The 13,447-nt window shown below is 39.5% G+C and overlaps 1 protein-coding gene across 2 annotated transcripts in view; it reads left to right on the forward strand.

Moving 5' to 3' along the window:
- LOC135476562 (protein yippee-like) overlaps positions 1-8,003 on the forward strand; it is a 44,174-nt gene extending 36,171 nt beyond the window's left edge. For both annotated transcript variants that reach the window (XM_064756621.1, XM_064756623.1), the window contains exons 4-5: positions 1,434-1,542; positions 6,018-8,003. In XM_064756621.1, the coding sequence (XP_064612691.1) occupies positions 1,434-1,542; positions 6,018-6,107 (199 nt within the window). In that variant the 3' untranslated portion in view covers positions 6,108-8,003. The remainder of the gene's footprint in view (positions 1-1,433; positions 1,543-6,017) is intronic.
- The last annotated feature ends 5,444 nt before the right edge of the window (positions 8,004-13,447 follow it).

Consider the following 13,447-nt stretch of genomic DNA (forward strand, 5'->3'; position numbering starts at 1 on the left):
GGAGTGCTCCCTGGCAGGGTGGGAATTGAGAGAATTTTGTTAATTGCCCTATCAGCTGCTCAGTCCCTGATGTCAGAGAGAGTGGATGGAATGCCTGATTGTATTTTTGTCCGTCATCACAACAAGATGTTTACGTGGTGGCGAACATTGTGCAAGAGTTAATGTATTACCTTAGCCATGTGTCTTGTCTTAAGCGTGTGTCATGGAGGTTGATGTCCCAGGTGGCAACATGTATACGTAAATCAATTACATGGCATTTTAGCGAATGAATAATTGCGATTTCACACGACTTCAGACATATTAATTCATTTTTGTCGTGGTGAACCAGCATTTCAAATAATGGTGCCGTAAAACACGATGAATTTTAATATTGGATTGAAAATGGTTTTAAGAGAAAAGAACAACATTTATACAACCGATACTTTAAATGAAAGAGGTACACTTGTTATTAGAGTATTTAATAGTTAAACATCAAAGCTTTAGAAGTCTCCTATAGGCCGCTAGTAGGATTTTTATTGGACAAGCCTAAAACATGGTAGGACTTTCAACGAGCCTCAAATCAGTGGATTCTGTAGAAAATGACGGTTTTCTTTCTTACGAAAACTTCCACACAGTTTGTATAGGTCTTTCATTTAAGATATGGGTGGTATAAATGTGTCCTTTTCTTTTAGATACTAATGTAAACTGAGTGGGGTATCCTGACAACTTGAGGACCTAAACCAGAGTAGTTAATTTATTTTTTTGGGTGTTGTTTTACGCCATACTCAGGAATACTTCGCTTATACGATGGCAGTCAGCATTATGAGGAAACCCCGGGGAAAACCCAGCTTGACTTTTGGTCTCTTGTAATGATTGAGTACCACATTACCACCCTAAATCAGCAATGCAAAGGCATACATGAACAGCTACGCAGCTTTGTTCTCAGTTACTTTAGACAGAAAAGATTCTCCACAAGACCACACCAGATTAAATATTTGTTTTATGAGCAGAATGAATCTTTTTTTTTGTTTCAATGTCGGAGTTGGGCGTCAAGTAAAAATGAAAACTGGAGAATCTTCTAATTTGTGTGAAATATAGGCTGTCTGAGTAATTGTTCCTGTTTTAAACATATTTATGTAGTTGCAGGAAAATCATCTATAAATATCAAGATCAGACAAAATGAAAGGTGGATTTTCAGTTTTGTTTCTTTTCCGTTTTTTGGATAAATGATATTTAGTGTCTGCTTGCTAGTGAAATTGAAAAGAAAATTGGTGTCACCTTACATGTGCATGAAATTTCATAGCTGCTAATGAAAAATGCCTCAAGAAAGTAAATGTATAGAAAAGTGTCCACAGAGACGTGCGTGATGTCCATTATGTTCACAGGAAAACCCTGAAAGTGGAGAGATTACTTTTTGAAAATCGGACTATGTTTTCGTGTTTCTGTTTGTGTAGGGTGAACGTGGGATGTGGTCCAGCTGAGGAGAGGGTACTACTCACGGGCCTGCATGCCGTGGCAGACATCTACTGTGAGTGCTGCAAGACAACACTTGGCTGGAAATATGTAAGGAACACATACTCTTTATATATTTATTTATTTATTTATTTATTTGATTGGTGTATTACGCCATACTCCAGAATATTTCACTTATACGACGGCGGCCAGCATTATGGTGGGAGGAAACCGGGCATTGCCCTGGAGAAACCCACGACCATTCACAGGTTGGTGGCAGACCTTCCCACTTACAGCCAGAGAGGAAGCCAGCAAGAGCTGGACTTGAACTAACATCGTCCACATTGGTGAGAGACTCCTGGGTCCCATTATATATTCATACTGTACATTTATTTACCTGTATATTTATTTGTTGTGTATTTTTTTTTTCATGAACTGTCTCCTTGATGCAGATTAAACTTGTCGTGCTTAATGTAATATCAGATCAGATTTATTAGCTGCAATGAGCAGCTCTGTCATGTCAATGGAGAACAGCATTGATGTTGTCGTTGCAGGAGATGTACATGTCCTTTCAGTCCTGGAATATATTTTTATTTTTAAATGAGTTTGCATTGCAGTTAATGACTGCACGTTCATCGATTATTTCTGAGCAGTCAGATTCTCAGCTTTGTCACAGTGTGCCGCTCAAGTGCATCTCATCTGGCTGATAGAGATGATCTTCCTGGCGCATACTGACACTGAACTCCAGGACGAAGTCCAACGTGCTCAGTCACGGTTGTTCGTGCTCAGTCACGTTTGATCATGCTTGACCACTCAGCTTGTGACAGGTTGTTTTGGCCCGACATGCTGTATGAACATACATTATGGCTCTTCATTATTAAAGTTGATGTCAGAAACACTTGATGATCAACATGTTTTAGGTTGATCTCAATCTGACATGACAAACGAAGACAGATTGTTTAGCTCTGCCATAGTCTGTTCCCCCGTGTGACGCATCTTTCATGACTTCTGAACACTAACTTGTACTGCATCTGTCGGTGACAGCAGGTTAAGTGTGGCTCTTCTGCTCTTCCATAAGCTGCAATTAACCTGTCTTATCTTAAGCAGACTTGGCAAGCTCGGTGTCCCAGACTTGTTAATAGTCATCTCTTGTTCCAAGAAAGAGTGTGAATGGCCTTCCAAAGCTCCATTGGAGGCTCTCAGATTTGGACTATAAATATGTTAGTATCGTCTGTCTTTTCATTAGCCATGGTACAAAGGCCACGATCACCCATTAGCCCTAAACAAGGGTGATGACCATACCTAAGCATTAAGCAGGTCAAATTCCTGTGGGATGTTAGTATGCACAATGTACATGTATAGTGCACAACAAGTCTGCCACTAAACTTAAGTATGTTTATGGGCAAGATCTTGTTTAAACCAGATTGGGAGGCAATTTGTTAAATTCATCAATCAATCAGTCAGTCAAAAAAAAACAGTTAACGAAGGTTTAGGTATGTTTATTAAAAAAGGCTAGGGTTTTCTTTCTGGCCATGTGCAAGCTTTCAGTTTGTTTCTTTCTTGTCCTTAGCTAGCTTGAAAAGCATCCCTCTCTTTTTTTCTTTTTTTTTTGTTTAGTTTTTATACTTTCATTCTCACATGAAAAGGCATAAATATTTCCTGGTTCTAATGTGATATGGATGAAATACTGCCAAAACATTAATCGTCTCAGCTGCTGCTTATGCTGGCTTTCTCTCTGGCCATATGTGGGAAGGTCTGCTAGCAACCTGAGGATGATCATGGGTTTCCCTGGGGCTCTGTCCAGTTTCCTCCCACCATAATGCTGGTTGCCGTCATATAATTGAAATATTCTTGAGTACGGCGTAAAACTCCAGTTAAATAAAATTAATTAATTGTTCATTCATTGTTGTGCATTCTTACCTCAACTTTGGCATCATACTTGGACATGCGAATGCACTGTGCAAGCTGTACCATTAAGCTGCATCCGTTAACTTGCCATTTGTCTGCAAGTGGTTTGCTTGTCACTTGCCTGAAGGGAGCCTGTCAGTGTGGAGTGATACTGGAATGGCTGTAGAATCTTAAGCTTTGCTAGGACGTAATAGGTCTCACCAGCATATCCATAAACTACTGTCAAAGTGTTGACATACAAAGAAGTCAAAGGCTGGTGGAATGTCATTGGTTGCTAGGAGCTTACCAATAACGAGCCTGTGGTAAAGCTGTTGAAAAGCTTTTTGCCTGGTTAGTACTTTATAAATACTTTCAAATCATGTACACATGTATTATTATTGTCGATATTAACTGGGTAATGTTTTAAACCAGTTGCCAGTTATGTGTACATATACCTGTACAGCAAGATAAAATCATCCCAGCCTTGATTAACCTAACGTGTACTTGTGCATGGTGCACTCCTCATTGCTTTTCCATTTTAGTATTTACTGGTTCCAGGAGAAGGTTGTGATCTTTGCCCATTCTTTATGGACAAGAAATTCTTGAATGAAAGATTCTTGACAATGATATATTTAACTTTGCTAATGTAAATCAATCCATAAAATACATGTGATGTGTATTGTGCCCTACAGAGTCTCACCCCAAGAAACATGAACAACGCAATTCTGGGCTGAGCCATAAATGATGATATGATTGACACTCTCGGACTTAATCACACTGTGAAAAAAAAAACATGAAATACCATAACTGTGTATCGGTAGGACTAAGCTGGCACTTACAGGGTGACACTTCCCACATGTAAACCCAACGAACTCCGGGAAAGGCAGGTGGGGGGAGGAAAAAAAAATAAAGCTGCTAAAAATTAATGGAAGAGGTTTTAGGCAGCGTCGTGGCTGCCAGTTAGGAGGAAGGTATGCTGGTGTTCGGCACGTAGGCCGGCAGCTTTATGTGGCGGATTGATCCGACTTGAAGCAAACTGCTGGATCAATATGCAGGCCCGATTATCCAGCTCTCAGTACAGAGCCCGTCTGATTGGCCACACCATGGACAGCGAGACGCAGATAAAAGTTTATACGCCAAGCTGTAGTTTATTGAACCTGTCTTAACGTGCATTGGAGTGCATTGGAGTGCATTTGTACCCTGTTGAAAATTGTACCAGCATCAAATGTTCAGTATATATTTGATTGGTGTTTAACTGCTGTACCATACTCTAGAATTTTTCACTGACATGTATACGGCAGTGGTCAGTTTCATTGGTGGAGAAAACCCGAAGATTGTGTAAATTAGTCATTGCAATACATTGTAGGTACCCACAAGCCACCTGGCTTCAACAGTGTTCACTGTATAAGCCATACCCACTATACATGTAATCCCTGTGAACCTGTGTACCTGAGGTGCGAATAGCCATGTGCCTGACTCTCAGTCACATGTATGTAGCCATACCTGTCCAGCTGGGTATACCTCTGGCTGGCTGTACCTGAGGTGCGAATAGCCATGTGCCTGACTCTCAGTGACATGTGGCCATACCTGTCCCAGGTGGGTATACCTCTGGCTGGCTGTACCTGAGGTGCGAATAGCCTTGTGCCTGACTCTCAGTCAGATGTATGTAGCCATACCTGTCCCAGCTGGATACCCCTGGCTGGCTGTACCTGAGGTGCGAATAGCCATGTGCCTGACTCTCAGTGACATGTATGTGGCCATTCCTGTCCCAGCTGGGCATACCCCTGAGATGCAAATAGCCATGTGCCTGACTCTCAGTGACATGTAGCCATACCTGTCCCAGCTGGGTATACCCCTGGCTGACTGTACCTGAGGTTTGAATAGCCATGTGCCTGACTCTCAGTGACATGTAGCCATACCTGTCCCAGCTGGGTGTACCCCTGGCTGACTGTACCTGAGGTGCGAATAGCCATGTGCCTGAATCTCAGTGACATGTATGTGGCCATTCCTGTCCCAGCTGGGTATACCCCTGAGATGCGAATAGCCATGTGCCTGACTCTTAGTGACATGTAGCCATACCTGTCCCAGCTGGGTATACCCCTGGCTGACTGTACCTGAGGTGTGAATAGCCAATGTGCCTGACTCGCAGTGACATGTATGTAGCTATTCCTATCCCAGCTGGGTATTCCCCTGGCTGGTTGTACCTGAGGTGTGAATAGCCATGTGCCTGATTCCCAGTGACCTGTATGTAGCCATACCTGTCCTTGCTAGGTACATGTATTCCCCTGGCTGGTTGTACCTGAGGTGTGAATAGCCATGTGCCTGATTCCCAGTGACCTGTATGTAGCCATACCTGTCCTTGCTACATGTAGGTACATTATTCCCCTGGCTGGCTGTACCTGAGGTGCAAATAGCCATGTGTCTGAATCCCACCAAGCCATACCAAAGCCTAACCATACAGGAAGCCTGATTGGCGATACATGAGGTTTAAATAGCCATGTACCAGAGTCCCAACTGGCTGACAGTACCTGAGGTCAAAATAGCCATATCTGAGTCACAGCTAGCCATACCACCAAGCCCATAACTATCCTTGCTGACTGTAACTCTGGTGGAATCTGTCCCAACTCTTTCTAAACCCATACAAATATCTACAGATTTACAGAGTTTAATTCCTGGTTATTGTAATTTGTATATTGCAGGAGCATGCCTTTGAGTCAAGCCAGAAGTACAAAGAGGGGAAGTTCATCATAGAGCTGGCTCACATGATCAAAGACAATGGCTGGGACTGACCCGGGTTCCTGGGTTCCGGAAAGAACCTCCTTGGCTCTTCAGCAACCCTAAACCACTACGACAATAGTGGTCTTGTGATAAAGGACACGTTCTGAAGTTTTGACCAATGCAACGCCATTTTTGTCTTTGTACGAGAACTTTGAATGATCTCAAAGCACGGTTTGGTTTCTTGTGCCTGCATGAAAAAAAAAACAAAAAGTCATGATTTGTTTTTTTGTCACACCAGGAGATTGTTGTCAAATGAAATCAGAAACAGTGCAGCTTTGTTCGTAAAGACTGGTGGAGATCCTGTGATAGAACCTCGGCAAACAAATTCAATATGTGGGCGACTTGGACAGCTGGTCCAGGCCAGTGCCATGTGACCGGGACACAACAGTGGGTGGACGAAGCTCAACTGCAGGGCACCCACTCTAAGGACAAGCCAAAACGTGCATTCCTTCATCTTTCAGGGTTTTATTTTGGGCATACAGAAATGATGCACAGTGCTGTTGGAGATGAAAAGCCAAGGGAGCTTTTTTGCTGCAAGGTGCATGTTAGCAGTGACACAAAGCATGCATGAGTCAAGGAAGTGAGTCACATACTGAATCACAGTAGTGAACTGCATGCCGAAGTCACAATAGTGAGTCACATGCCTCAGCTGTTAATCATGATCCACTTGGTACTGCAGACCCATGACAGCACATTCAAACATATATGTACGTTTCTCGAACAGGGGTTTTTGTGGTTACACAGGGCAACTCATCTCTTATTGCGTGTGATCATGCCAATCAGGATATCGCTTTTACACATACATGTATGTTTTAAGAGCTAATGCGAATGCTTCTCCTGTAGCAGACATTGAAAACTGTCTCATATACAGAGAGACAAATTGTCTTTTGTAAAAGACAAACTGATTGCAAAAAACTCAGCAGGTGACTTTTTCTAAGGTGAACCTATTCCCCATACCGCTTCCCACAAACCTATATATTTTTTTTTTCATAACTCATTTTTTTTTTGCATTTTTAATGCGGTCATAAATGGCTTTGTAGTTTTTTGTGAAAAACACTCTCAGCTGTATACTACGTGTATTGCAACAAAGATGTCATGTGATTGTTGTACATAGCATGTACAGTTCACCCATATATATTTTCATGATTCATTTCTGACTCCTAGTTAAGGTTTCTTCCTCCCTCTCCTCCACTCCCACCCCCACACCCCCACCCCCACATTTTCATTGACAGACAGTTTCAAGGGACCATGTATTTAATAGTTCTCATGTCATATATGTATTAGAACACATTTAGTTTCATAATCACGCAACAGTTCTCGCTTAGCGATCATTGTCTGCAGGGACAGTTGATACGACGACAACACTTTCATTTATAAATGAGAAAATTCTGATAATTTTCCCCCCAATGTGCCTTTCTTCATACAACTACATACATATCTTTCAGAAATGTTCTATCTTTTGCATATACACAAAGGTTTCGTTTTATTCATCTGGGCAAATCTCCATGTACATGTAGGGTATGAAAAGCCATGTCATCCTACACGTGTGTTGCACATTCATTTGGATTGGATTTGCAAATAATTCATCGGGCAGAGTACACATGTACTGCACATCTTTGTCATCGTGCAGGCATGCCCTTCTGTGTTGCAGACTTGATGTAGTCTCTAGGGCTATTGTCAACAGTGGCAAATTTAACACTAACTGCGTATTTGTCTATTCAGTGGTGAATCCATAATAAGCTATGTGTAGGTTCCCGATCTGTGACATGACCATGGCATATCGGCCATGAACTAAGTATGCAAACATGGTTTGTCATAGTATTCTTCTTCTGAAATGGTGAATAAATTAGCATATTGAATAACATATTAAATAGATGCCGCTTTATAATGGGAGCATTTACAGGTACATATAGAGTTTTGTTCAAGGTCTCGTCCTGTCCTTCAAAAGGGCATCATTCTTCAGAACACCAGATGATAAAAAAAAATCAGATGAAGTAAAAATTAAATGTTAAACTTTGGCATTAGTTCTTTCGGTATTGCAGCCTGTAATTGATATCTTTAAGAACCCATTCATGTCTAAATTTGAGAGCGTTGTCTGTTTAAATCCATTGAAGTGCTCTCTTGTCATTTGATAATGGTTCACGTTGGACTGGATATAAAGCAAAGTTCTTGGCATAACCCTTGTACTACACATATACAAAATGTTAAGCAATGTTTTTCTTCTTGTCCCATGTTAAAAAGAATCGAATCGTACAAAAATAAAACTATCATTGTGAGCTTGATGACCATTTCAGGTTTTTGTGCCAAAGCCATACCATTGTGATGATAATGATGATCCACATTATCACTAGGATGCAGATATGTACATGTACATGTGTGGTATGTTAAAATTAGCGAAAACCTCGGAGCTCTGTACTGTCCCCTGAATCTACATGTACCTTTATGTAGATTTAATAGCAGCAGAGTAGGAGGCCGGTTTGGCATTTCTCATTCGTATTCTATCTTTCCGTCCTTGCCCTTTATTCGTGTACAGCTGGAGGCATGTATACATGTAAATCAACTTTCTGAATCATCTTACATAACCCACAGACTGCCTCTGTCCGTCGAATTACAAGACCCAAACATTTTTTTTTCTCTCCTGCACTCTTTTTTTTTTTTTTGTCAAACTGACTGATCTTTTTCTCAGGATTTTTATCTAAAATTTTTCCTGTACTTTCACTTAAAAGACTGTCACAATAAAACAGAGATACAAAATTTATACAGCTGAATCTGGATGTAGCTGTTATATCTACTCAAAATTAGATCGTGATAGCAAGAAAGAAAAAAATCTTTCAGCTCCTTTGCCTGATAACATTCAAAGATTCATTCTGTATTTTCTTTAAAAAGAAAAACCAAAAAAAAACCCCCAAAAACCGAACACACCCACCCACCCAAGCACATGCACACGCACGCACACACACACACACACACACACACACAGAAATGATAGCTTATCACAATTTTTTTATCAGATTTCACACCTGTACTATAGAATTGTACAAGTCACCAAAAGTATTTTAATGTCCTTATCTTTTTTTTTTCCAGAAGATTATTTTCAGTTTTATGCCTATACTCATTGTATGTGTACATTTTTGAAATGTGTTTGTCAGATACTTGTGTCTTTACACAGTATGTTAGTATGGTACAGATCATCGAGTGCTTAAAGCAGATTGGTGGAACCTTGATTGCTTTCCTCTGCTTTCCTAGTGTCATTGGGTGCTACATTAGTGACAGATTTCTTCACATCCATTCTTGTTGTTTTCTTTTTCTTCCTCATTGGTTTTTTTTCTTCCTCATTGGTTTTTTTTCTTCTTCTTCCTTGTTTAGTTTGTTGTTAGTATTACTTATTTATTTTGTGATATATTTAGCTTAGGCTAGCCTATTCTTGTCATTAAGCCCCGCACATAACTTAATTCACTGGTTTTGGGGAAGTTTTGTTTAATTCATTCACTGTCTCTTTTTATGTACATATATATGTATAGACATTTGATTTTGTTAATTTCACTGTCGTCAGATTTGTTTTCATCTTTTTGTGTTTGATTGCACTGGTTTGTTCCTTGTTTTGTTGGCATTTAAAAGTATTGATTTTGTTTGATCGTAATTGATCAGGATGTGATCGAATAATGACTGATTTTTTAAAATGGTGTCAAGTTCCATGTACCAAAAGTAGAGGTTTGGAATTATGCAGGAAAATCTGAAAACAGTCAATAGGGCAGGAGATTTGATTGTTTTGATACAACTGGTAGTATATATACGTGTACCTGTGTACCAAGATTGGTTTCAAAGAATTGTTTTTGTCGAAAAAGCTCTTGGATTTGATGAAATGGATTTGGGTTGTGATTTATGGTTAATGGTAGTTATGACCTTTCGAGTGGTTATGACCCTGCATTGTTTCTTGTGTTCTGTTACTGATAACTATATGGGTAACTTCCTGAGAGTTACTTTGAAATCCATGGCGGTGTTATTCCCTGTGAAGGTTGGTACCTGGCTTGCCAACGGGGAACCTTTCCTGCCTACTCTTGGCTCTAAGGTGTGTTATGAAGTCAGTTGTTCTTTCTTACCTTTGCCAATCACCTTGTGTGCAAACTGGTAACATAGTCCTATATTACAAGAAAAGGATAATCAACCCAGCTTGAACTGGACTCACCACTGGACAGGAAAAGGCACCCAGTTTCCAGTAAATCCACTGATTGGCTTCAAACCGTGTGCAGTCGTCTTTCAGAAAAGACTTGATATCCCTTGCCTCGGAAGTCGTGGTATTTCAATGGTTTTCAAATTTTTTCTTGGATACCATTTTGAGGATTGAGGTTGGCAGTGGATTTGTACAGGACATCAAAAACCTGTATGTTACAGTAACAGTCTCGTTTGGGTTCTGAGAGATTGTGGATGGAATGGTTTGGACGTGCCAGATGTGATCCTACATCTAGACAACTACATGTACTTCAGTATTTTTAAGGCTATGGCACTATTTCGTGTACTTGCTCTTGAGAGATACTGGAGAACAGTGGCCTTAAAAAAGCAGTGCCAAATTAGATCCACCTTATGTTTATAGAAGTTTATAGAGAGAGTTGGCCTTGATTTCAAGACAATTTTTAAGATCATTAAATCACTTGTTGGTAGTTGATTTAAAAATTTAAGTCAAACGCTACTTCGATAATGGTATAATGTAGCTTGAAGCTAAAAACTATTTCTTCAGCAAAATGACTTGGGAAATTTCGTGAATCTTAACCCTGTTTTATTTGCTCTTTCTTTAATAACCAGCTTGCAGAATTTGAATCTCCAGGAGGAATGATTGTAGGGCCACATGACGACATGGCTTTCGAGTTGAAATATAGCAAGTTATAGCTGGTCATAAAACGGAAATTTTTCATGGTGAATTGAGTTCAAGTTCTGAAAATTTTTATGGTGTCATCTACTTAAAAGACTTGTGAAAGGACGGATTAAATGATGCTGCCCACAAGGCCAGTTTGAACTGGACTGAAAAATGTGATAGACAACTGGAATGAGTGTTTAAAGATATTTGTATTGGTGATAAGTGATGGATTTGATCCCTACTTGATTGCAATTTGTACATGTATCTTTTCATATAGTCTTGAGGCTATGTAGTGTATCTGTGTCCTCTTGCGCTTATTAACTGTGATCTTCGTGAATTACGACCCTTGGCTCTTCATTGACCTACTGTAAGCCTAATATACCATCCTAGTTTTATAGGGTGACTTCAACCCATTATCCATATGTGCGCTTTCTGTGATCATAAAGCCAGCTTGAGTGAACTGTTCCCCTTTATCTGTTCTGCTGGCCACTTCAGCTTGTGCTCCACTACGCTTTTTTTATGCAGATTTTCATCATTTTTACGCGGTCTCTGGCTACTGCTGGGATACACGGTACGCCATATCCTTCGTGAAAGCACACACGAATTTCTTTGCGCACGACATGCAGACTTTTATACAGAAGAACTTTGTCATCGATATTTGTCCTCCACGAAGTCCAAGTCTCGAAGTGGGTGATGTTTTGCTGTTATTTTGTGCAGAAAACGGTCATGGAAAGCATAGTTGAACTCAGTTGCACAGCCTAACATTTATCCCTTATTTAGACTATCCTTACAAATGCATGAGGATGCAAATGATATAACATTAGTGTAAGCGTTCTCGGAGTTAACATTTGATACAGGCAGGTGTACCATAAAAATACACACTTAGATAGCTGACCGTGGAGGATTAAATTAAAAAAAAACACCTCACCAGATTGTTATTTTTACAAAGAGGCAAGAAAGTTTCGTAATAAAAGGGAAAAAGAATCATCAAAAAAATTATTTAATATAGCATGAACGTAACACGAACGCATCAGTGAATATTTCTGATACGTTGGACCATCATCGCAACATTTACTGATGCATTACATCTTTAAGTCATCAATGTATTATCTTCATCAATATAGCGCCATTATCTGTGTATGTCGTGCGTATCAGTATATTCGTATATAAAACATTATATATATATAACAAATGTTTCTTGTAAAAGAATGACATACTTATTTAATTTATATGTTTGGAAGCTTGTAAGTGTAAACAAATAAATGTGACAAAGAAAATTCTGTGATTTTGTGTTCCTCTTTGATTAGCTGAGCGGGTCGTGATCACGCCCTGGTCATGGTTCAATCCCAGCATCTGACAAGAAATTTTCTAGGTTTTCTGCCTATATTTACATCACGGTATTAATAACAACGTATCGTACGTGGGAAGATCTGCCAGCAGCCTGCGGTTGGTCATAGGTTTCTTCCGAGCTTTGCCTGGTTTTCCCCACCATCATGCTGGCGGTCGTCATGTAAGTGAAATATTTTGAGTGCGGCGTAAAACACCAATCAAACAAATAAATAGAAGGCTCACAGCGCTTGTGTACCTTGTAAGTGACCATATTTGTCTGTAATTTTAACTACACACTTGATGGCAGAACAAAAAGGCACAGTATATATACACACACCTAATGACTCCTCTTCGTCAAATGACTGAAAAATTGCTAAGTACGACGTTAAACTCCTAGCATATATATATATATATATATATATATATATATATATATATATAGGAATGAATAAATGTCTTTACTAATATAGCTTTTATCAGAACGGTTAACAACAAGGTGTGCGACAAAAAACCGCATGTTACCATGAGGTCCGAGTTCAATCCCGGCTGTTGACGGGCCTTTGAGACAAGAAGCGGCTGAAGGCGCTCGTGGGATAGTTTGTGCAGTCTGTAAAGGCAAAGAACACACTAGTATTAAGTACATGTCAGATGAAATACCATTAAATATTGTGTGGGAAAACAGTTTGATATATATATATATTTTTTTAAGAATATTTTTGGACCTAGTAAGGTACATTTAAAACTGTTGTTTTAAATGTGTATAGTGTACAGTGCTATACACTTTTTATATTTTATCATTCGAAATGCATCTTCATTTAGAGCTATGAATGCATTCAACAAATAGACCTTGAAACGAACTACGGTATTTCAAGTCAAAAATATTAAGGTGACGTCAGTGAAACCCTCTGGGTCCCAACTTACCACCACAAGATCCTTTGTTTTAAATGCATTTTCGTCGGTTAGAAAAATTTAAAAAAAAAATAAATCAAGTTTTTTTCCTTGACAGTTTTTAATGTTTTTTCATCTGATAAATACTTCATTTTAGTGTTTTCTTTGCCTTTAAGACAACTGTTTTCCACCTATATGGCATGCAAATCTATAACTCACTCCCGGGAAAGTTTTTTAGTAACTTGCCAAATCTTGGTGGTTTAACACTCGGGCACTCAGGAT

The sequence above is a fragment of the Liolophura sinensis genome, chromosome 10, assembly GCF_032854445.1.
Source record: "Liolophura sinensis isolate JHLJ2023 chromosome 10, CUHK_Ljap_v2, whole genome shotgun sequence".
NCBI lineage: Eukaryota > Metazoa > Mollusca > Polyplacophora > Chitonida > Chitonidae > Liolophura > Liolophura sinensis.